The sequence below is a fragment of the Taudactylus pleione genome, unplaced genomic scaffold (genome assembly GCF_031769625.1).
Source record: "Taudactylus pleione unplaced genomic scaffold, aTauple2 ptg000350l, whole genome shotgun sequence".
NCBI classification, from domain to species: Eukaryota; Metazoa; Chordata; class Amphibia; order Anura; family Myobatrachidae; genus Taudactylus; species Taudactylus pleione.
Genome location: NW_028284751.1, coordinates 1580835 through 1607111, shown reverse-complemented (window position 1 = coordinate 1607111; position 26277 = coordinate 1580835). Strand labels below are relative to the sequence as shown.

General features: G+C 49.6%; 1 protein-coding gene across 1 annotated transcript in view; it reads right to left on the bottom strand.

Moving 5' to 3' along the window:
- Positions 1 to 4145: 4145 nt before the first annotated feature.
- Positions 4146 to 26277, bottom strand: part of PTGDR (prostaglandin D2 receptor) — a 37961-nt gene continuing 15829 nt past the window's right edge. Inside the window, exon 3 of the mRNA XM_088444134.1 lies at positions 4146 to 4666. Within this exon, the coding sequence (XP_088300260.1) occupies positions 4376 to 4666 (291 nt within the window). The 3' untranslated portion in view covers positions 4146 to 4375. The remainder of the gene's footprint in view (positions 4667 to 26277) is intronic.

Genomic DNA, 26277 nt, shown 5'->3' with positions numbered 1-26277 from the left:
GGGCTCTTTCTTTCCCATAGCTACAGCCATCTACCACAACACTCATCAGGCTCTTTCCCATAGCTACATCCATCTACCACAATGCTCATCGGGCTCTCGCTTTCCCATAGCTACCTCCATCTACCACAACACTCACCGGGCTCTCCCTTTCCCATAGCTACCTCCATCTAACACAACACTCACCGCGCTCTAGCTTTTCCATAGCTACATCCATCTACAACAACACTCACCGGGCTGTCCCTTTCCCATAGCTACATCCATCTACCACAACAGTCACCGGGCTCTTTCTTTCCCATAACTACCTCCAACTACCACAATGCTCACCGGGCTCTCCCTTTCCCATAGCTACATCCATCTACAACAACGCTCACGGGCTCTTCCTTTCCCATAGCTACATCCATCTACCACAACACTCACCGGGCTCTCCCTTTCACAAAGCTACATCCATCTAACACAACACTCACCGGGCTCTCCCTTTCCTATAGCTACATCCGTCTACCACAACACTCACCGGGCTCTCCCTTTCCCATAGCTACATCCATCTACCGCAACACTCACTGGGCTCTTTCTTTCCCATAGCTGCATCCATCTACGACAACACTCACCGGGCTCTCCCTTTCCCATAGCTACCTCCATCTACCACAACGTTCACCGGGCTCTTCCTTTCCCATAGCTACATCCATCTACCACAACACTCACCGGGCTCTCCCTTTCCCATAGCTACATCCATCTACCACAACACTCACTGGGCTCTCCCTTTCCCATAGCTACCTCCATCTACCACAATGTTAACCAGGCTCTCCCTTTGCCATAGCTACATCCATCTACCACAACACTCACTGGGCTCTCCATTTCCCATAGCTACATCCATCTACCACAACACTCACCGGGCTCTTTCTTTCCCATAGCTACAGCCATCTACCACAACACTCATCGGGCTCTTTTCCATAGCTACATCCATCTACCACAATGCTCATTCTCCATCTACCACAACACTCACTGGGCTCTCCCTTTCCCATAGCTACCTCCATCTAACACAACACTCACCGCGCTCTAGTTTTTCCATAGCTACACCCATTTACAACAACACTCATTGGGCTGTCCCTTTCCCATAGCTACATCCATCTACCACAACACTCACTGGGCTCTTTCTTTCCCATAGCTACATCCATCTACCACAACACTCACCAGGCTCTCCCTTTCACAAAGCTACATCCATCTAACACAACACTCACCGGGCTCTCCCTTTCCTATAGCTACATCCGTCTACAACAACGCTCACGGGCTCTTCCTTTCCCATAGCTACATCCATCTACCACAACACTCACCAGGCTCTCCCTTTCACAAAGCTACATCCATCTAACACAACACTCACCGGGCTCTCCCTTTCCTATAGCTACATCCGTCTACCACAACACTCACCGGGCTCTCCCTTTCCCGTAGCTACATCCATCTACCACAACACTCACTGGGCTCTTTCTTTCCCATAGCTACATCCATCTACCACAACACTCGCCGGGCTATCCCTTTCCCATAGCTACCTCCATCTACCACAACGTTCACCGGGCTCTTCCTTTCCCATAGCTACATCCATCTACCACAACACTCACCGGGCTCTCACTTTCCCATAGCTACATCCATCTACCACAACACTCACTGGGCTCTCCCTTTCCCATAGCTATCTCCATCTACCACAATGCTAACCAGGCTCTCCCTTTGCCATAGCTACCTCCATCTACCACAACACTCACTGGGCTCTCCCTTTCCCATAGCTACATCCATCTACCACAACATTCACCGGGCTCTTCCTTTCCCATAGCTCCATCCATCTACCACAACACTCACTGGGCTCTCCCTTTCTCATAGCTACCTCCATCTACCACAATGCTAACCAGGCTCTCCCTTTGCCATAGCTACCTCCATCTACCACAACACTCACTGGGCTCTCCCTTTCCCATAGCCACATCCATCTACCACAACACTCACCGGGCTCTTCCTTTCCCATAGCTACATCCATCTGCAATAGCACTCTCCAGACTCTTTCTTTCCTGTAGTTATACCTAGAGATGTGCACCACCCCCCATGTTTTGGTTTTGGATCTGTGGGCCTGATTCAGACCCACTCGCGAGCGGCTGTCCGCTCGCAAGTGGGTCGATGTTCTGCACTGAGCATGCACACGACGGAGGGAGCTCCGTCGTGCGCATGCGCCAGACGCGACGAGCGAAGGACTTTCCTTCGCTCGTTGTGTCTGATCAAAGGGGGCGTGCTATCGATGTTGATTGACAGCACGCCCCCTTTGGTGGGCGTGTCGGGGGCGTGCCTGCCAGACGGAGGCGTTCCCAAGGGAACACCTACCGTCAGAAGCCGGCCCACTGACATCACTAGTGATGTCAGTGGGAGTGATTTTGGCTCTGATAGAGCCAAAATCACTCCGGGCCTTGCGGTTGAAAACCTCAACCGCAGGCTCTGGCTCGCAGTTTCGATGGTCGCGATGGTCAAGACCATCGCGGCCATCAAACTGCACGCTCGTATAGGCTGTGGGTGGTGACCCACAGCTATACGAGCGTCCAGGAGGACGCTCCATAGTTATGGAGGACGGCCCTCATTCAGAGCGTGCGCTCTGCTCAGAGCGTACGGCTCTGAATGAGGGCCTGTATCTCCTCGTGTTTTGGATCCAGATTGGTTTTGCCAAAAACAACTTTGCATGTTTTGTTTTTGGTTTTGGATCTGTATTTTCTGTAAAAAAATCATAAAAACAGCTAAAATCAGATAATGTGGGCCTGTTTTTGTTCCTACAGTATTATTAACCTCAATAACATTTATTTCTAGTAATTTCCAATAAATTTTGACCACCTCACAACATTGATTTTTTTTATCTAGTTTAGGGCCAAAAGGTTGCAACCAGCTAGCTGGTTGACTAAGCAAAGCGACAGCAGTGGGCGCACACTAACATGTAGCAGTTCAGCTTCCAACACGGATACAGTGAGTTATACAGTGTGGGTTGGATACACCAATAGTGCACTTATTGTGACAGGAGTGCCGGCAGTGCGGGGTGCTGGCGTTGTCCTCAATGTGAGAGTGCCAGTTGTGTCCTCAATGCGGAAGTGCCGGCGGTATTGGCAGTGTGGTGGTGTTGGCAGAGTGGGGGTCCTGGCAGTGTCCTTAGTGCAGGGTGCCGGTGGTGTCGGCAAAGCAGGGGTGCCAGCAGGGTCCTCAGTGCATGTGTGCTGACAGTGTCGGCAGTAAGGGGTGTTGGTAATGTCCTCAGTGTGGGAGTGTCGGCAGTGTGGGGTTGCTGACGGTGTTCTTAGTACGTGAGGAGTTCGAGGGTGCTAGCAGTGTCCACAGTGCATGTGTGCTGACAGTATCGGCAGTGCAGGGGTGCCGGTGGTGTCCTCAGTGTGGGAGTGCCGGCAGTGTGGGGTCGCTGACTGTGTCCTCAGTACGTGGGGCAGCAGTGCAGGGGTGCTGGCAGTGTCCTCAGTGCAGGGTGCCGGCTATGTCGGCAGAGCGGGGGTGCCAGCGGTGTCCTCTGTGTGGGGGTCCTGATGGTGTTGGCAGTGCATGGGTGCCGGTGGTGTCCTCAATGCAGGGTGCAGGCAGTGTCGGCAGCAGGGCTGTCGGCAGCGGGGGATGCTGCCAGTGGGGGTCGGCAGCAGGGGGTGCCGGCGGTGTCAGGCAAGGGGGATGGTCGGCATCTTCGTAACTTCCTATACCCATATTCAATGGGCTTAACGTTGATCAGCTGAGAGCTGTAACAGACGGCTCTCTCAGCCAATAAGCGTTAAGCCTGCTCGAGGCAAAACCTCATGATCCGACAGTGGGATTGCAAGGTTTTGCCTTGCTTAGGGATCCGCGGCAGGCAGGAAGATCCGAGCTGTGTCTCGGATCCTCCCGGATCCCCGAAATTCGTGTGTGTCCGGTTCCCAGAGAACCGGACCCGCTCATCTCTAGTTCTACCTATCTACCACATTTCTTACGGCATGTTTTCTTCCCACACACCTAAACATCTACCACACCCAGAGCTGTCCTCTTCACTTCCCATGTTCATGTCTCTCTACTACAGTAAACCTGATTCCACAACTGTATTTATATCAAATATATAAATGTTTTATTTGCATCAAATATATACATTTTATTTACAATGTACTTATATTTTACAGTGAAACTATTTACTATTATACTTCTCCATATGTCTTAAGATATTTTTATCGATATTTTATAACTTGACCAGACCTATTATTCTCGAGAACCAATACTGTGCCCTGTCCATAACCTATGTCTAGAAAGAATCGCTTAGGATGCATTGTATATACAATCATTATAAACTGAATGCTACCATTGCACGAATAGTTTAAGCTTGTAATCCGTACAATCATCCATTTTCACAGTCTGTACAAGGAACACTGGTTACTGACAGTAATTCTTTGTAAGGAACTTGGAAATCCGATTTAATTTTAGTGTTCGTATCTCGCAGCTCAGTCTGTGCCATGGTGGAAGAATTCGTTCTGCTGCAAAGTCTGTGGATATGGGTGTGAAATATTGATGTCCTGAAGATGATGAAAATCCACGGATCCACTATGGAATTCATTGAAATAAACCTAATGACTGTAAGGTCGGCATATTCGTTAAACTCATTTGTAAATGCTGCCATGTAGACTCGTACCTGCGGGATAGAGGTAAAGGCCAGTTAGTGGTGACAGTGTACACAAGAGTGTTTTTATATCCACTATAGTGAGGGTCACATTGTGAATGCAGGCCCTGATTCAGAGCCGGACAATCTGACAGAGCGCTCGTTCTGAATCAGGGCCGTCCTTCTTTTTTTTAAGAGCGGCCTCCTGGCCGCTCCCATAGCTCTGGGTGACCACCCACAGCTATAGCGAGCAGCCAAAAAGATGGTCGCGATGGTCAAGACCATCGCGACCATCAGGCTTGCGACGAGACCCTTGTGGTAGGGTCTCGTCTGCCGCAAGCCCTGGAGTGCTTTCGGCTCAAACAGAGCCGAAAGCTCTCCCACTGACATCACTTGTGATGTCAGTGGGGCCGGCCCCAGACGGTAGGCGTTCCCAGGGAAACGCCTCTGTCTGGCCGGCACGCCCACCAAAGGGGGCATGCTGTCACTCACCATCGACAGCACGCCCCCTTTGGTGCGAGACCCGGAGCGACGGCTTGCCCGTTGCTATCCGGATCTCTTGCATGTGTACGACGGAGCCGGGTCCGTCGTGCGCATGCGTACTGGCCCAACATCGACCCGCTCGCGAGCTGGTCTGAATCAGGCCCGCAGTTCCCTATAAATCCTTCCAATACAGACACATATGGGAGACTGGTGAAGAGAAACACTAAAGGGGGCTGCACAGAGAAACTATCATTTATTCTATAATTATGGGTAATAATGTGTCGCTCCTCCTCCCAGTTATTTATATGAGCTGTCATTCTTTCTTTTTTACTTTCGTTATAAATATTATTTTGTTTTTCGCGTCTTAAATCGTGGTAACGTATTGTTCAATATCATCGATAATTATGGGGTGCAGCCAATCTCACAAAAAAATACAGAAGGGGGAGTCTATCAGGCGCACTAGAGGAGGTCCCAAAATAATTGTATTTTACAACAGAAAAACTACTTAAGATTGTTCATATATAATATAAAAAAATGCTTTGAAAACCGTTACATTTATTCAAATAGCGAAATACAAATAAAGTATAGATTAGATGTATACAAAGAATAAGAAATTGTGAATGAAAAATGTACTTGTTTTGTGTGTACTTTGTTTGTTGGTCCTTATGTGCCAGTATACTGAGTATTCTAGTGTCAACACAACACTACTTTGGAATACACATTATTGCTTTATCTCAGAGAGGACCAGTGGCAAACGCAGTATTTTTGGAGGGGGGTTTCCAAATTCTTGATTTTAGAGGGCATAATCCAGCTTTAATATGCATCATACAAAGTGTATTGTGTCTCATAATTCCAGCATATACAGGATCAGTGATCACACTAAGGCCCTCATTCAGAGCCGTACGCTCTGAGCAGAGCGCACGATCTGAATGAGGGCCGTCCTCCATAACTATGGAGCGTCCTCCTGGACGCTCATATAGTTGTGGGTCACCACCCACAGCCTATACGAGCGTGCAGTTTGATGGCCGCGATGGTCGTGACCATCGCGACCATCAAAACTGCGTACAAAAGCCTGTGGTTGAGTTTTTCAATCACAAGGCTCGGAGTGATTTTGGCTCTATCAGAGCCAAAATCACTCCCACTGACATCACTAGTGATGTCAGTGGGCCGGCTTCTGACGGGAGGCGTTCCCGTGGGAACGCCCCCGTCAGGGAGGCACGCCCCCGGCACGCCCACCAAAGGGGGCGTGCTGTCAGTCAACATCGACAGCACGCCCCCTTTGAAGAGACACTACGAGAGAAGGAAAATCCTTCGCTCGTCGCGTCTGGCGCATGCGCACGGCAGAGCTCCCTCCGTCGTGCGCATGCTCAGTGCAGAACATCGACCCACTTGCGAGCGGACAGCCGCTCGCGAGTGGGTCTGAATCAGGCCCTAGATGCATTAGTAGGGTAGGGCCATGGGAGTATGGGAGCAAGTCCGGGAGTCTGGGGGAGTAGCAGAAGAACCTAGCTCTGCCTTGGACATATATGTACATATTGGTTTCATTATGCACTAGATAGTGTATTATTATATGGTATTAATAATTGACCCTATTGATGGTCTATAGCAGTGCACCCCTAACAGTGCATGTTTTCTAGATCTCCTAGTTGATGCACAAGTGTATTTATTACTGGATGATATATGTTAAAAGATCCACAGGTAGTGCTAATTATTTCATATTGAAGAACATGCAGCATTAGTAATATTCTATTATATTACTATTTTTATTGTGGTATTGGTGTGGGCTAGGGAGGGGGGTTTCCAGGCACCTGGAAACCCCCCCTGTGTTTGCCTATGGAGGACTGACCACCAAATAAGTCTTTTTCCTAATATTAGTAGAGGATTTAATTGTGATGAAGTATGTTATTACTTATCCCCTATTATCAGACCTAAATTGATACAGAGAGTAGGGGGCTTATGTCATTGGGTGCGATCTTCAGCAGCTGCGGGAACTCCTGCGAGTCTTCCAGCCATTTTAAAGCACCAATCAATTTTAAAGGTAAAACCAAGCTGGTTTTCAAAATATGATCAGGATCAGCAAATTCAGGAATTTTTAACATGAAGAATTACACCGATTCCTCAACGGATCGGCAATCATCGATGGACGGGGCGGGAACTGGGCGGTGACAATGTGGTCGCGTAGAATTGTCCCATCCTTTACGAGTGTCAGGGGGCTAGAGCTCTGTGGTACTAGTGCATAGCGGAAGGGAAGCTCACAGCAGATGGATCTACCACACCCAGCATAGAGTCTCATTCAGACACGCTCGCAAGCGCCTATGCGCTCGCAAGCGGGTCGATGTTGAGGCCCTGCGCACGCGCAGCGGCCGCACTGCGCGTGCGCAAGCCCCGGAGCGAGAGAGAAATTCTCTCGCTCCGGGACTCACTACAAAAGGGGCGGCTGTCAGTGGTGATCAACAGCTTGCCACGTTTTGTAGGCGGGGCAGGGAGGTGGCCTGCCGTTTGGGGGCGGCCCCACTGACGACACTCGTGATGTCAGTGGTGAGCTTCCGGCTCTAATAGAGCCGAAAGCTCACTGGGGCTTGTGGTAGACAAGACCCTACCACAAGGGTCTCATCGCAAGCCCCGATGGTCGCGATGGTCTTGACCATCGCGACCATCAACCTGGCCGCTCGCTAAAGCTGTGGGTGGTCACCCACAGCCTAGCGAGCGGCCAGGAGGCCGGCTCAGAACATAGAAGCGGCCGCCCTCATTCAGAGCGAGCGCTCGCATTTTATGAGGTCCATAGTGCCGTGGCACGTGCTGATACTAATGTGCTGTAGGATGGAAATCCATTGGACGGAGGGTCTTCTTGCTTGAAGCCACTGGGTTCCGCACAGTAGGTCTACAAAAACTCACATTAGCATAAGGTACTATTCAGGCTTCCGCTTTATCACGTAGACAGACATTTTGCGTCCAGCACCAGAATCAGCGCCATAATCTTAGAGACAGTATAGAGAAGACTGTCGACAAACTACAGATTCCTTCACATCAAATACAGCAATACGGGTTCTCTATCATCACGGCAAAATCACTTACAGAATGGGTTTTACACATCTATAGCATTATCCATGGTTTTCTTTTCATTCCAATAAGAAAATAAAATAGTGTCCTCTGCCAAACACATGTATCATGTTCTTCCAGGAAACACGGAACGGAACATAGGCATAAGCACTGCTGGAACCGACTTCAATAAAGAGTTGTGTAACATAAGCCCATGGGGAAACATCATTATGTTACAAAATTGTGCAGAGATAGATGAGAAGACAGCAAATACAGCGCCACAAGGAAACGGAGAAATACAGATTAATTAACACAACAAATGTCGGAAATGCCGCTCCAGGGCCCTAAAGGGGCGTATCCACTTGCCGATATAAATGAGCGCTTGAACGATTATGACATCATAATCATTCAATCGCTCATTAATCGTGCATTAATCGTGCAGTATAATGTCGTAAACGACCAGCGATGCGCGCTCCCGCTGGTCGTTTTCGACATCAGTCATCGCCTGAACATGCAACGACAGATTAAGCATGTTCGGGGGAGGGTGGCACAGCACAGGATGAGGAAGACTGTATGATTACAATGTTGTAATCGTACTGTCGTTCCTCTATCGGCAAATGGATACGCGGCTTTAGACAGTATATTTAAATGTTCAGGGTTAATATTCTCTCTTGTGTCTCAGCTTTTTTATTTGATTTCAGTTTTCAATAAATGTATTGGCCGTTATATTTTCATCCTACATTACTGTATATTTTTTCTATTCATTTTCAAATTACTTTTGTAATAGTAATAGTTTTTAATTATTTTATTTTTTTCCTTGTTCGTGCCCTTCTGAAACCTTTTACAAATGACTTTGGGCCTGATTCAGAGCCGGACGCAATTAGCGCTCGCTCGTCCAGAAAATAGGGGTGGATATTCAAATGAACCGTTCGGTCTGTTCACGCCTCTAGGTCTGAACGAGCGTACAAAACTTGCCGTCATTTTTTGGGAAACTACGCCCCCTGGCCGCTCGCATCCTACGTCATGTCCGCTATTTATTAGATTAATCGAGTACATCGACCAGGGTATGAACTGCTCGCTATTCTTGTGGTTGGTTTTTGCTACCACAATTTTGCGAGCAGTTCTGGCTATAAAATAACCCAGTGACGTGGTCAATGACGCTGCTGTTTTAATTATGCACACCCATAAAACGCCCGTTTTGACCTTTTAGCACGCCTGCGATCGGATCTCCACTCCCCGTTTTCAAGCACCTTCCCCTGTTACCACCCACATACGCCTCATTCTGTCACTCAAATTATCAGGCATTCGCTATTTTGCAAGCACATGAATTTCGACCGCACTGACTGGTTCGCGCATGCGTATAACGATCCGTACACATGCGCAGTTGGGCAAACATCGCTCGGAGCGAACGAGAGGCCGCTTACGAGTGGCTCTGAATCAGGCCCATTGTTTTTTCACTCCAAAGGGCTGTACTAAGGGCCTGATTCAGACCCGCTCGCAGGCGGGTCGATGGCCGGACAGTGCGCACTGCGCATGCGTGAACCCCGGAGCGAGCGAGAAATCACTTGCTCCGGGGCTCGCAGCAAAATGGGGCGGCTGTCGATGTTGATCGACAGCTCGCCCCATTTTGTAGGCGGGGAAGGAACGCCTGTCGTTTGAGGGCGGCCCTACTGACATCACTCGTGACGTCAGTAGTGAGCTTCCTGCTCTATCAGAGCAGGAAGCTCACTGGGGCTTGCGGGAACGAGACCCTGCCCTACCATCACCTGGCTGCTCACAAAAGTTGTGGGTGGTCACCCACAGCTTAGCAGGAGGCCGGTTTTAAAAAAAAAAGCGGCAGCCCTGATTCAGAGCGAGCGCTCGCTTTTTCCGAGCGCCTCTGAATCAGGGCCTAAGCTCTGGAAAGTGATAAATTGAAGAGTGATAAATATCCAACCAATCAGCTCTTGTCATTTTTCAAACACAGCGCCTGATACAGCAAAGATCGCTATTGCGATCGCAGCTCTGTAATCGCACGCAGGTCTGCTGTGAAAATATGCAAATTAATGCAATCGCAATGCCGTTGCACTGCCAGCATAGAGACGCCAACTGCCACCCACTACCACTATCTCACATCCGTAATACTTTGCCAACCTTCACAAACATCTGTAATATTGAGTACCATAGGTCCCTCACGCGGAATTACAGCAGCCCTGACATAACTTACAAATTGCTAACTTCGTTGCACGCAGTGAGTACACAAGCTGCGTATGTAATCGCAATGGCTAATTTATGCACACGGCGCTCAAACGGTCAGGCACGCCTGTGTTTCTACAACCACCCCCCCCCCACGTCCCCAAATGCTCACTGACTGTCAATCACTCTGCGGTTGCTCTGCGTGGTCTCCGTGATCGCAGTGCCATCGCAGTGGTGCTATGCGCAGTGCCCTCTGGTTTGGTGATAAAACTCGTTAATAAATGGGGGCCTGTGTGCTTTTTAGACATTCCCTTCTTCAATTAGGCAATTACCTATTTTCATAGCAGGAGATACATGGCAAAACGACTTTCAGAATACGGACATCAGTTTCCGGTTTACAGAGCACAGCAGAGACGTTCTGTGGACCACCTACACAACAAAATAAGGCCCCCTCTCTGATCTGTTGAGGGAGGGGCCTGAGTAGGAGGTGCGGGGACCATTTTGAGAAGCAACCCATCATTTCACAGCCCTCTAGCCTCCAGGCCCTCCCTGATGCTGTGCCTGTTGCCACAGTGATAGTTCTTGTCCTTTGGCAGTCACTAAGGGGCCTATTCATATTCATCAACACTAAATTAACGTTTTTAAGGACATTTTCCTTAAATAACGTTATTTTAGTATCCATGAAGCCACTTAGCACAGGAGATAACACTGATCTCTCCTTGCTAAGTCCCCCTGCGTTAATTTCCACACTCCCCATACATTAGTACATTAGTATGGGGATGTGGAAATTATGGTATTCATCAAATTCCGAAAATTATGAATTTTCGGAATTTGATGGAGGTACTATCCACCACTGTGAGGTGGCGAATAGCAGGTAACACTTACCTGCTTCCAGCTGGACAGGTCCCCCGGCGTCTTCCTCCGGCGGTCTGGTTCGTCCTCTGGCTCCGGAGGGTGGTCGGACACTGTGTTCTCCCAGCAGAACACAATAAAGATTAGAAAAAAAAAATAAACTTTTTTTTTCTTTTTCTAATCTGTACTGTGGTCTGCTGGGAGACCATGTGATAGACCAGCAGAACGGAGCCGGAGGCTGCTGCGCGGACAGGGGGGGACACAAACTTACCGCATGTGTAGGCAGTGCTGCGCATGCGCTGGGTTGACGAATATCAGTGCGTAGCACTGATTACAGATACGATAAGGTAGTGTAGGCAGGGAAAAGTATCTATTTCCCGAAAAGCTGTCATTGCAAAAATGACAGCTTTTCGGAATAGATAGTGATGGAGAGGAGGAATGATGGATTCCTCTGGTAATTAGGTAGAACTCCATGCCAGTTCTAACCTAATTACCTCCAGGGAAAGTTTAGTAATGATGAATAGGCCCCTAATATATATTTTACTAAGCATATCCCAAACACGATATATTTTTCTGAAATTCACTTTGATCAATACAGCGGAGCAGCTAAAGCGAGGCAGCTGGTGAAGATAGGGACAACGCTCGTTCCTAGGGAATTAATAGCCCGGTTATTGTCTCGGCACACAAAATATGACATGTAACCTGTGTAGGTGCCAGGTACAATATTAAAATGTGTGAGCAGCCGCACAGAGTAGGAGGTGGATATCGATCTCCGATCTTTTAAAAAGATTGATGTTCAGGTCTGTCACATTTGGATCGCTTCTGGAGAGATGATGTATTGATAGAATTGATCCAGAAATCCTGATGCTGCGATAAACGTACCTGTCCCCTGGCACCACCAGCTCCACTGTCGGTTATTTATTTTGTTTAACTGTGCACGTGCAATTGTACCGTATCTGCTGACCGAGCATCCTAAAGAAGATCGATATTATTTAACCGATTATTGCCTGAAATAAATACAAACATGGCGATTCTGCATAGATCTGAAAGGTCGGTACGGGAATTCCGATTGGCCATTCCAGCACAGATTTCATGACAAAATAGATAACATTGATAAGCGGCATCTGATCCGATACATATCGGCCTATAGGAGGAAAAGGGGGAGAGGGGGAGGAATAGGGGAGACTTGAGGAATAATCATGGGAGAATGGAGGAATAAGGGTAGACGTGAAAAACTGAGGGAAGAATAGCGGGGAAACGTAAGGACTATGGCCCTCATTCAGAGGCGGTTGCAAGAAGCGAGCGCTCGTTCTGAATGAGGGCGGCCACTTGACTTTTCAAGTGCGGCCTCCTGGTCGCCAGCTAAGCTGTGGGTTACCACCCACAGCCTTAGCGACCGACCAGGTTGATGGTCGCAATGGTCAAGACCAACGCGACCATCGGGGCTTGCGACGAGACCCTAAGGTTGGGTCTCAGCAACTGCAAGCCCCAGGGAGCTTCCTGCTCTGATCAAGCAGGAAGCTCCCCACTGACATCACTGCTGATGTCAGTGCGGCCGCCCACAAAACGGCAGGCGTTCCTTAGGGAACGCCTCCGTTTGTGAAACCACCCCCCCACCACGCCTACAAAATGGGGCGAGCTGTCGATCAACATCGACAGCCGGCCCTTTTGTAGTGAGCTCCGGAGCGAGAGAATTTCTCTCTTGCTCCGGGGCTTGCCAAACCATCAACCAGATTGCGAGCGCTAAGCGCTTGCGAACGGGTCTGAATGAGTTCCAATATGTGTGTGTATATATATATATATATATATATATATATATATATATATATATAGTTATGTACTGTATTTTGGACCTATCTTTGGCCAGGTCTCTGGCTATTGTGCTCGCTGTTGGAGGTGTTTTTTCCTCTGTCTTCCCTCACCTTCCTATCTGTGTCCTGCTCTCCCCTTTACCCCTCCGTCTCTCATTATTGTCCCTCCATTTTTGTGTCACTGTTCCCCTCCCTCTTCTGTCCGTCATCTCTGAGCCACTTTTACTGCGTGGCGAGTGGCGACACGTCTGCATTTCAGTCACCACCCCCCTAGATGCCGCCTACAAACGGTCCCTGTCTAAGTGCCTGTCAATCACAAATAAATCCTCACTGCAAGCGACGACGATAATAAAACTTGACGCATGCGCAGTGTTGACTCAGACGCACACTCAGACCACCGATAGCTGCATAAACATCAGCATCGCGTCCTTCTGAGAATCAGGCCCAAAGCCTTCTGCCAGGTGCGGAAACCAGTCTATACCCGACAAAATACAGGGGCACGCATAAACAGTATCACACCATACTTGCCGACATTCAGCCTGCAAACAGTGGGGGGCGTGGCCGGGCAATGGGTCCGTGTTGGGGGTGGGGCCACACAATTGCATCATCGTGGCCTTGCCCCCTCCTCACAATGCCGAAAATAAAGGCATTGTGAAGCAGGGGGCGGAGCCACGATGATGCAATTCAGCGCGAATCGCGTCATTGGGCACCCCCACAGTGGAGGTTTCTAGTAGGTAGTCGGGGGGCAGGCGGCAACCGGGAGGCTTACCTGCCTTTCCGGAGGGGGGGTCGGGAGTGGCACCCGATATTCGGGAGGGTAGGCAAGCCTGTATTACACCCCAGTGAAAATTGTGCATGATTTCAAAGTGGGGTCAGAGAGGAGATGGGTGCTGGGCCAGGACGAGCTGTTTTCTCAGCTTATCCCAGAGGTAAATAGCCCAGATGGGACAGTACGACCTGAGACAGGTCTGAGATTCCTCGGAAACAAGAATAGGAAAAAAAAAACCTTCCTGGGAGTATATTTACTAAAGTGAGAGTTTTTAGAAATGGAGGTGTTGCCCAGAGCAACCAATCAGATTATACTTAACATTTAACTGGCACCTTCTAGAAGATAATAGCTAGAATCTGATTGGTTGCTATGGGCAACATCTCCACTTTTAATAACTCTCACTTTAGTAAATACGCTGGGCCCTTAGTCTCTGGATAAGGTGGTTTCAAGATCCACTCACTTTAACCTGGTGCCACATGCCACGAAAAAAGGTGGCTCAAATCAGTAGCCCAGCAATAGTTTTCAAAATTAGGGAGACTGAAACCACCGTTACCAGCTGACCTGGCTCTAATCCCCAGCCACACAAATGTGCCACGGATGGATTTCAGTAGAAAACAAAAACAAGCGATGGGACCTTCACCGGTAAGTACTGGAACAAGTACAGTGCACAGAATAAATGAAAGCGCTGTGTTTGTGTGAAATCCTATGCCCCCCTTGCAACACTGCATGGTCTGTGCATTTACACCCTTTACAGCTTCTCCTAACTGTGACAGCCATCGTTGCAATTTGATTTCTACATTTCTGTGGTTATAAACCAAATAACAGGATGAAGTCACTTTTTGTACTTTCCCATGCAGGCGCTCCTGTGGTTGGCACGGTGTTGTTTTGTCTTTCACAACATCTGTTCTATACTGGTCTGTGAAGTGATATTTGCATGTGGTCTACATTACGTCTCGTTACTTTCCCAGCAGAACAGAGACGAGCCGGGATAGAGCTGGTGTGTGTCGTCGAAGTGCTCCCACATACAGTATATGCTGATGGGAGCCGGGCTCTCTGTATGTGTGAGGGCAGCTCCTGAGCAGGTGGACAATCAGTTCAGGTTCATCTCCAGTGAATAGGCCCAGTAATGTGGTAGGGAACCCTCGTTCTGTCGGCTGCGTGGGATGAACAACTCCTTTCAATATACAGTATGAAGTTGGAAAATGTTACATGTAATTGTTGGATTGGCCAAACTACCAATTACATACACGGTGGTTTAGAAAGTAGGGGGCGCTATAGTGGGTGCAGAAGGGGCCATTGCCATGAGGCCTGGAGGCTTAGTGGGCCCATGTCTCTTGCACCTCATCTAAAGCAGCAGCAGTCTAAGGGCAGTAGAGACGAGTTCCTCAACTAATTCTTCAAAGTTTTTTTCACTGACGCCCCTCTACTTCCAATGGGGGTGCAGTCAGGAAGCCGACGGTAAAAATGCCAGCCACCGGCTTCCCGACTGTCTAATCCCGGCAGGGGTCTAATGATAGGCGTCGAAATCCCAACGCCTATCATTATCCCTACCCTGGGAGCCCGACACCCGGCATACTGAATGAAGGTAAGCTAGGCAGCGGGCGCGGACAGCCGCGGGGGGGAGGGTTAAGTTTGGGGCTCCCGGGGGGGACTTAGGGTTAGGCACCCCCCCCCCGAGAGGGTTAGCCTAGGGGAAGGGGAGAGGTTAGGGTTAGGCACCCTCCCAGGAGGTTTAGGGTTTAGCACCCCCCGGGGGAGGTTAGGGTTAGGCACCCCCCCGGGAGACTTAGGTTTAGGCTGCGGGAACGGGGGGGTGGGTTTAGGCACTCAGGAGGGGGGGTTATGGTTAGGCACTAGGGAGGGAGGTTAGGGTTAGGCATCCCTAAGGGAGGGTTAGGGTTAGGGGGGGTAGGGTTAGTATTACTTACCGAAATCCACTGTCAGGATCTTCACTTCTGCCGGGCTTCTGGCGTCGGGATTTGAACCGCCAGCCATGCGGCCGGAGGTAATACATACCGATTCCTTCCAATGTATGAGGATGAACTCTGAGACGTTAGTGATTGGCCTGATTCGTAATTGGGTGTAACCCCATGTGCTTCTGCTAGACGGAGCTCAGCAGCACTCTGCTCTGTCTCCTCCTTGTTTGCCTGAGCACTAGGACATGGCTATGCCACACGTCTATCTTCATGTTTCTCCTGGCTGTATGGATGTGCCCCACATGCTCTTGATCCTGCCACAGCCACTAGGACTGTAGCACCACCCTGTTCCACCACCACCACCATCACCGCTTAAGTGCTCTAGCACCCGGTGGCCCCCAAAGTCAGTAAAGTACCCACAGGTGCATTCCACACCTGTCGCAGTACAAGACCCAGCAACCCCTGCTGGCTCCGGGCTATTACTGCATACTCCACTGTTGAATGGTTCCACCACTGAGGCATCTGTTAACACCTGCTTTAACTAATAAACCTGCAAGGAGACTTCCCTGTTGAGCATGCGTAAAACACTGGGAAAATGGCAGCTGCACCATTTTCCCAATGATTTCTCTACTGTTCTGCAGCGCCAGTCGATGCAGGACTTCAGAGAGGTACGTATAATTATGGGTACAGGGTGTGCAGTGTGGGCCCCTCTGACACCATGGTCCGTGTGCAGCACACACCCTGAACCCATTATAGATATGCCAATGCACTAGTGGCTATTGTTGTACACCAATAGGACATATCAACAGATTATGGGTCCAGGCACCACAGACACCAAAGTACCCTGTGTGTTAAGCCTACAGTGAGTCCTGCAAGATGCAGCTAAGGCTGGAAAAGCTGTGGAAGGTCACCATTAATCCAGGTAATAATCCAAACCCTGATGAAGTAGATAGGGCCATGAGGAGCATAATTTAATGGAGAGCGTCAGCACATGACATGTGGATCTCCCTGGAGACAACACATGAGGACAAAGGTCTTATGAAAATAATGAATCTGAGGTGAATACTGTATAATACTAAATTGAGTGAATGCACAAGAATGAGTGACTACATTGATAAGATGATGTTGATAACTCAGCAATTAATGTCTGTAGGAGTCCAAGTCGGTGATGAGGAGATCGCTGTGGCGATGCTACAGAACTTAATGTCTGATTTCGATTACCTAGAGGCAGCTCAAGAAGCTAATACAGCCAAGATATCAACAGAGATCACCAAGACAAAACTGCTGTAGTTCCAAGATCGTGTGCCAGTTGAATTGAATGCTGAGAATACTGCACACTACACATTACACACTAAAGATGTAAAGCCCAGGCAATTAAAGTACAAGTACTATGTATGTCATAAGACAGGACACAAAGCACCTGAATGCAAGCTGAAATATGGAAATGATGCGCAGAAAAAGAAGTGTGACAGGGACATTGAGTCAGCACTAAATGTAAGAAGTGGTCACAGAGAGGATAGTCGGTACTTGGACTCTGGAGCTACAAGCCATTTCAGTTGCAAGAAGGAGTGGTTCATATCACTGAGAGCCTGTAAACCCTTAATGGTCGAAGGAGTTGGATACAAAACCCTTACAGCCAGGAAAGTCGGGACTGTCATGATGCACCTGAAGATAAAAGGTTACACCAAAGTTACTGAAGTCCAAATTGTGTTATTTGCACCAGATTTGGGGACAAACCTCATTGCTATAAGTGTGCTTGACAAGAAGGAATACAGAATCAACTTCACAGAAGGCCAGGGGATTATACAGAATAAAAGAGGAACTGTGATTGCAACAGTAACACTTTGCCGGGGACTTAGGGCCTCATTCAGAGGCGGTCGGAGGATGCAAGCGGTCGCTCAGAAACTGGGCTGCCACTTGCATCTTTACCGCCCGCCTTTGTTGCGGTCGTTAGGCTGTGGGTTAACACCCACAGCTCTAACAACCGCTCCGGTGATGGTCGCGATGGTCAGTGACCATCGGGGCTTACGACGAGACCCTAGGGTAGGGTCTCACTTGTCGTAAGCCCCGGAGAGATTCTGGCTATGTCTGAGCCGGAAACTCTCCACTGACATCACTAGTGATGTCAGTGGGGCCTCCCCCAAACGGCAGGCGTTCCCATGGGAATGCCTCCGTTTGGGCTACCACCCCCCCGGCCCGCCTTCCAAACGGGGCGAGCTGTCAATCAACATCGACAGCTCGCCCCCTTTGGATCGAGACACGCTACGACCGGCGCTGTCGGTCGTAGCGGGTTTCACGCATGTGCGCGATGGCGCCGTCGTGCGCATGCTCTGTGGGGGGCCATCGACCCGATCCAAGCGCATCGGCGCTAATGACCGGGTCTGAATGACCCCCTTAGACACAGAGGATTGTTGCGCGATGATGGCCTCTGAGAGCCAAAGAGCACAGACTGTGCAACTGTAAAAACAAAAAGTTTGTTTCATTGGATATGCCAGCAGCTGGCAATGTGTCTAAACTAGAGACGGCCAGTATGACTACCAAATCGCAGAACAGGAGTCCTATGGAAACCATCGGAAGAAACCCCCCTGGGAAATATTGCAAGGAGTTTGCAGGTGTTATTTTCTGTGATCCGCAAGATGCTCAAGGGAAGATTTCAACAAATGAACTGTCTTCTACCAAGACGGAGTGTGTGACATTTGCAGAGACTACTAGAGAGATCTCATGCTTAGTGACACAAGTTATCTTTGCAGGGATGAGACCATCAACCTTGTGTGTGATAAGAAAGAAGAAATGGGTGTGACTTCTTGTATAGTATGCTATGATAAATCTGAGTATGTCGCTTATTCAGTCAGTGAACCAATAGATAGCGCTACAATAGCAAATGCATATGACTAGCAATAGCATCATTGTTGATTTGCCTGCCAAGCTTGTTACATTTAACCGGAGATGGCCTTGAGCAAGGGGTGGAAGGGGTAAGAAAGAGATCAGCAGCACCCTGCACTGTCTCTTCCATGTTTGCCTGAGCCAGCAGATGCTAGGAACCATCAAGGCTCCCTCTGGAGCTCTCTCCTCCAGTATGTGCTACTGTACATGCACAACTATGCCTCGCGTCTTCCATCATGTTCCTCCTGGGTACACGAATGTGCCCCACATCATGCTCCTGATCCCGCCACAGCCACTAGGGCTGTAGAACCACGGTGCACCACCACCGCTTAAGAGCTCTAGCACCCCGCTGGTCCCCAGGGTGAGTGAAGTACCCAAAGGTGCATTCCGCCCCTGGTACACTACAAACCCCAGCAACACCTGCTTACTCCAGGCTATTACTGCACCTACCACTGTTGCATGATTGCAACACTGCTGCATCCGGCATCTGGTGTTACTAATAAACCTGCAAGCTGGTTATGTCTCACTGTCTGCCCTATACTCCGTTCCAGGGCCGTAACTAGGGTAGTGTGACCAGTGCCAGGGTACCGCTGGGCAGGGGGGGCTGTTTGGGCCTGTAAATTTTCTGTTTATTATCAGTCTCACTTGTAGCTTCCTCTTCTTTTATCCCCAGCATCTCCTGGCCTCCCCTATCTCTTCCCTAACCCTTCCCCATGAGGCCATGGCCCTTTTTCAGGTGCACTATATTGTGCCCCTATTTAAAAAATGGGGGGGGGGGGGGGTGATGCTCTCTCTGGCACAGGGCACCAAAAAGTCTAGTTACGGCTCTGCTCTGTTCACATTGCGCTGGTGCCTATTGTTCGATGCCAATAGGTCATACCATCAGCTGCCCCTCCTAGTGACTATAATAAGAGTGCAACAGTAGAGTTACTGAGGAGGACAGCTCAGTATTCAGCAGGGAGCCAAAGCCCACTGCATAATTTTGGAGGGTGGGTATACATGTCCATACCCACTACGGGCCCTCGCTCTGCCATCCTGAGTATGCACAGGCCCAGAACATGCACAGTGAACATGCACAGTGAAACCCGTCACCTCCACCAGATGATTTCCATTGACTATAATGTGCTAGGGAGAGATTCACCAACCATCAGTAAGTACCATAAGAGCCAGAGGGCATCCTGAGGCATTAGGGAAGCCCATGTGCAGCGGAACCCCAGATGCCCGCTGTTGATGGTGACATCTAACCACTGATCTCTCCGGCAAAATGGTGCAGCTGCCATCTTTCTGAAGACGTTGCTGGAATGGTGACTCAGCTGGGAGCAGGTATTGGGGAGGGGGCATGCTGCATAGCACATGGAGAGTCTAGATGTAGGGTGTGTGGTGTTGGGCCAGTGTGCCCCACACACCGTATACCCATTATATACATGCCACTGATGGGAGCCCTGGGCCACGGCTGAAGTAATCTCATTTACACACAGTAAGCTTCAGCTTTGAATTCTTTCCCCAGGTTTCTAAATGACTTTGGTGCCCTAAAAGAATAACAGAAACTCTTAAAATAAACCTAATCATAACCCGCATCTGTTTGGGTTTTTTATTCATTTCCTGCTGCCATCTTTTTCCTGTGCTAAGTCGCAAATGGAAGTTTTAAAAGGTCATTGAAATATGGCTGCATTAATGTCACACAAATGCAAACCACCGGAACACGCACACAATACACCTTCTACACAGTGACTCATGTTACTGCTATTTCACATATTCTCTGTAAGAACCAGCAATACCCACTATAGAAATGAATGGTTTCACTTTGTAGATGAGTTTGATGTCTGATAATATTGTGTTCATCAAACAGATCAGTCTGTAACAAGTTATAATTGTTTTTCAATGTGTATGAAGAAGCTATGTACAGCAAGAAATGTGGTCATAATGTCAATATTCCTAATGGGGACACCCAGTGACGTGCGGTAAGGTCAATGGCTGGGAAGGCAGACATGGAGATGGGTCTGAGTTCTGGGAGCCTGTCTCACCCCCTACTCACTGTAACTCTCCTCTAACTCAGAGCAGTAACTAGACTTTTTAGTGCCCTGAGCATTGGTGCCCCCCCGCCATTTTTTAAATAGGAACATAAGATAAAGCACCTGAAAAAGGGCCATGGCCTCATGGGGAAGGGCCAGGGAGGAGATAGGGGAGGCCAGGAGATGCTGGGGATAAGTAGGGACATAATATAGTGCACCTGAGAGAGGGCCATGGCCTCATGGGGAAGGGCCAGGGAAGAGATAGGAGAGGCCAGGAGATGCTGGGGATAAATAGGGACATAATATAGTGCACCTGAGAGAGTGCCATGGCCTCATGGGGAAGGGCCAGGGAAGAGATAGGGGAGGCCAGGAGATGCTGGGGATAAATAGGGACATAATATAGTGCACCTGAGAGAGGGCCATGGCCTCATGGGGAAGGGCCAGGGAAGAGATAGGAGAGGCCAGGAAATGCTGGGGATAAATAGGGACATAATATAGTGCACCTGAGAGAGGGCCATGGCCTCATGGGGAAGGGCCAGGGAAGAGATAGGAGAGGCCAGGAGATACTGGGGATAAATAGGGACATAATATAGTGCACCTGAGAGAGGGCCATGGCCTCATGGGGAAGGGCCAGGGAAGAGATAGGGAAGGCCAGGAGATACTGGGGATAAATAGGGACATAATATAGTGCACCTGAGAGAGGCCCATGGCCTCATGGGGAAGGGCCAGGGAAGAGATAGGGGAGGCCAGGAGATGGTGGGGATAAAAGAAGAGGAAGCTACAAGTGAGAATTATAATAAACAGGAAAATTGACAGGTCCAAACAGCGCCCCCTGCCCTGCGTTGCCCTGTGCCATGGCACTGGTCACACTACCCTAGTTACGGCCCTGTTCTCACTACACTAAGCTTTTTTATCCATTTATTCTCCTACCTGCATCACTGTGTCTTGGGATCAGTATGGAATACCGCCGGACGCATGAGGGTTAGGGTTAGGCTCTAGGGGGAGGATTAGGATGCGGCAGAAGGTTAGGCACTAGTAAGTGTTTTAGGCACTGGGGGAGAGTTAGGCTGCAGCGGAGGGTTAGGTTGCAGAGGAGGGTTAGGCTGTGGCGGAGGGTTATTCACTAGGGAGAGGGTTAGGTACTAGGCAGAGGGTTAAGCTACAGTGGAGGGTTAGGCATTGGGGAGAGTTATGCTGCGGTGGAGGGTTAGGCACTAGGTGAAGCATTAGGTTGCAGCAGAGAGTTAGGCTGCGGCCAAGGGTTAGGCACTAGGGAGAGGGTTAGGTACTAGGCAGAGGGTTAGGCTTCAGCGGAGGGTTAGGCACTAGGGAGAGTGTTAGGTTGCAGCAGAGGGTTAGGCTGCAGCCGAGGGTTATGCACTAGGAAGAGGGTTAGGCACTAGGCAGAGAGTTAGGTACTAGGCAGAGGGTTAGGCATTGGGGAGAGTTATGCTGCGGCGGAGAGTTAGGCACTAGGTGAAGGGTTAGGTTGCAGCAGAGGGTTAGGCTGCGGCCAAGGGTTAGGCACTAGGGAGAGGGTTAGATCATAGCGTAGGGTTAGGCTGCGGTGGAGGGTTAGGCAGTAGGGAGAGGGTAAGGTACTAGGCAAGGGGTTAGGCTGCACTGGAGGGTTAGGCACTAGGGAGAGGGTTAGGTTGCAGCAGAGGGTTAGGCTGCGGCCGAGGGTTAGGCACTGGGCAGGGGGTTAGGTACTAGACAGAAGGTTAGGTTTCGGTGGAGGGTTAGGCCCCTGGGGAAAGGGTTAAGGTTAGGCATCCTGAGGGAGGGTTAGGCTGCTGGAGGGGAGGGTTAAGGTTAGGCGATAGGGAGAGGGTCAGCAATACTCACCACCGGAAGCGCCACTGGATTCGCCGGAAGCCATCAGGACCCAGAAGACTTTGCTGGACTAGCTGTACCAGGTATTGCTCAACTAGACCATCAAGGACGTTTTGTCGACATTCTAAACATGATCTTTCTCATGTCAACAAAATATACCACACCCGTACAGCAGCATTAGGGCTTATTGATTCTTTTGCATATTCTTTTGGTTTATATGTTATTTGCACAACTGGCGCCCACAAAATGCTTTCTATATGCACCTCTCATAGGAACAGGTGAAGAGCACTCTGGGCAGGTAAGGGACAAACTCCCGTTTTCTGGGACGCTCTATGTCACCACCCCTTCCCCGCCACAAAATGGCCTCAGCACTTATAAGTCGGCATAAACCAGCGGCACTCAAATGAAAGAATTTAAATCACAACTACAGTAGGAATATGATTCTTTTATTTCAGTGCCGCTGGTTTATGCTTTGCCTTTACTTGGTTCCTGTCCTGGACATCTGGGTTCGGAGGGCGCCGCAAGCCCTGAGGAAATCCAGGATGAGACACGTTGGTTAAACCTACATCTCACTACCTCCTGCTCTTGTAATGTGGACTTTTAAACTTACATTGAGGTTCTTTGTGGAAGCGGTTTCCTTTGGACTACAAACCCCATTGGGCTGTGGGCCTGATTCAGAGCCGGACGCTCTGACACAGCGCTCGCTCTGAATCAGGGCCGTCCCTCTGAATTTTAGAGCGGCCAGGAAGATGGTCGCGATGGTCAAGACCATCGAGACCATTGGGCTTGCGACGAGACCCTTGTGGTAGGGTCTCGTTGCCGCAAGCCACAGAGAGCTTTCGGCTCTAACAGAGCCGAAAGCTCTCCCACTGACATCACTTGTGATGTCAGTGGGGCCGGCCCCAGACGGTAGGCGTTCCCATGGGAACGCCTCCGTCTGGGCAGCCACGCCCCCGGCCCGCCCACCAAAGGGGGCATGCTGTCACTCAACATCGACCACGCCCCTTTTGGTATGAGACCCGGAGCGACGGTTTGCCCGTCGCTATCCGGGTCTCGCACATGCGCGCGACAGAGCCGGCTCCGTCATACGCATGCGCACTGGGCCACCATCGACCCGCTTGCAACTGCATAGCGCTCGCGAGCGGGTCTGAATCATGCCCAGTGTACACAATAAAATGAAGTCCGGGGCGAGATTGGGCCACGAGGGGGGTGAGTTCAGTTGCCATTGCTGGCATTTCCGTGCCTTTGCAGTGGCAATTTGCCCCACTCGCAGTTAACTGAATTGACTAGTAAGCATTATAGTCTATGTAATACTGGTATTGTGTCAGCTCACTACTAAAAATGAATGTAATACAGTATATGTAAAAAAGTTCACTCAGCACCTGATTCAGACCTGTTCGCTATCTGTGTACGCTCACTGGATGCGTATGCAAATTTGTCAAAGTGACGCCACGGGAAGCGATCGCTCGCCAAGGCATAAGCACGCCCACCATGTCTTAGCGAGCGGCCACTTTGTCTTAGTGTACGCCCAATCGCACAGGCAGAGCCGCCCACCAGCACACGTCATCTCCAGGAAGTGTATCAAAACATTGGTACATCGAGCACCATCGGATGCTAACGCAGTGCTTGCGGTTGCTTCACCCTACCGCAAGCATTGCGAGGATATCAGTGTAAAGAAAAGGCAGGTGACGTGTACTATGACGCTGCCTGTTAATCATGCACGCCTCTAAAACGGCGTTGAAACACTCAGGCACGCCTGCGTTCGCATCTCCAACCCCCCGTTATTAGTGTCCTGCCCCTGTTACCACCCACAAATGGCCTCTCCTGTCACTCATTACCCTGGGCTGCCTTTGCTGGGCGAGCGAGAGGGATGCGATCGCATTGTGTAGTTCGCGCACGCGCAGAACGAAGCGTGCGCATGCGTGTATGCAGAACATCGGGTCGCTTGCGAACGCACAGAGTGAGCGAGCGGCTCTGAATCAGGCTCTCAGGTTTTTAAAAACAGCACATTTTTTAAACAACAACAGTTGAAGGAAAACGTTAAACACGATAAAACATTGACAGATAAATAAAAATGAATCTTTGGCGAAAACAGCATCACACAATCGTATATTCTGCCAACACCATGTCTCATGGCAGTGTGGTCTTTGGATGTCAACAAGATATCCGATTTGGTGGCTGGTGGGAACGTGCTCCTGTGCTGCGAGAGACAGTTGTTCCTTTGCGTGTCCAGCACCAGCAGCGTCACAAGGTGGATGCGGCCGCACCCGTATGTCACCCGCCCAGTGCCGATTCCTCCACAGTGACAGGAGCCGGGTGCTGCACTGTAGCATTATGTGCAGCACTCGGCTCCTGACACACAGGCTGGTCCCTGGTGTGATTAAAATGAGGGTACAGCTCGCCCCCTAACCGTGAGGCCATGTCCCCTTTTAACCAGCGTGCGGCTTTGCCACTCGCTCTACTATCTTCTCTCATGGGTCTGCACCGGGTGTCACCAGGGTGAGTGATGCCCAGGGACGTTTCAAGAGTGGAGGGGGCCTATGTTCATTCCCCGTCCGGGGCCCCTTCCACTCTGCCTGGTGGCCGGCAGCTGACTGGCGTGTCTGACCGCCGACCGAAGCATCAGTAGACTCTGGGCACCACCTTCCATATCTTCCTCTGTCTACTCTTCCTCCGCCATCTTTATATAAAGCGGTCCAACAGCCGCCGTCCTTACCCCATTATCGTGTCCTGACTGCCTGTAATCTGTGTTTGAACCCTTGCTTAAACAACACTTAGAAGTTGGACAACAAAGCTCAGTCCAGCTCCAACTCTAAGCAAAGTGAATAAAAATAAATAATAATTTTACAAAAAAAAAAAAGATGGAAATCTTAATTGTAAACATTCTTCTACATTGTTGTAATGGAGCAGAGGGACAGAGGATCTGCGGCTGCCAAGCTGGACCCGGGGCCGAACATTACATCCAAAACAAACACTGATGCATCAGTTACTAGAAGCATCGAAGAAAACTAAAAGTGCTGGGAAGTCATCAACAGAAGACTTCAAGATAAGCATCAAGAATACCACAACCTGTCAGGGCAACAGATGGCCGAGCAGGGCTGGACCTCACACCTTTTGAAATCTCTGCCCTGGACTGCATCGGTGTTGGCCAAATTGAGGGAGTGGGTGGAATAGGCAGTGAGAGGCAGGCTGCATCTGCTGCAGCCACATTTGAGTCGCCAACCCGTGACGCAGGTGGTTCATATTTATTATAAAGTTAAATTCTCACTACCAGGGTCGCCGCTCCTGCTGCTATTCAAAACAGTGAATCCCTGGTGGATGGAGATGGCTAAAAGGTGCAAACTACTATTACATACAACACTGAATATAAAATCACAACCCAGGGCAAAGGATCCACTATCAGACCAGGCTGAGAACATAGATGCATCTGAAAAGGTTGAGACTGAGCTAACTCAGGAGGCAGCAGAGGTGATGTTACCTTCCACCGATGCAACAGCCGCCATAGCTAGTGCTATCGTACCCAGACGAGCCCCCAATTGGAGGGCTCACCTGGCTACGGTATAAATAAAACGTGTGTCAAAATAACAAATGTGTTTTGATCAGCTGTAAAATTTATGGTGTACATTTAGAATCTCAAATAGACAAAACGTTAAATAATGTAAAGGTAAAAAATGTGTAGGCTCCCCCCTCTATGGGTTCAATCCAATTGTCTGCGAAGTTGCCATTGCCATGACATTAAAATGCCGGCTACGGCACCCCTTGCGGCCCACTCTGAGCCCAAATTCACACAATTTTGCACGCAGCCCTATGGGACTGCAAGCACTTTTGTGCCAGTTTGGGCTGACGTACCCGCGAGTACATTGTGGAT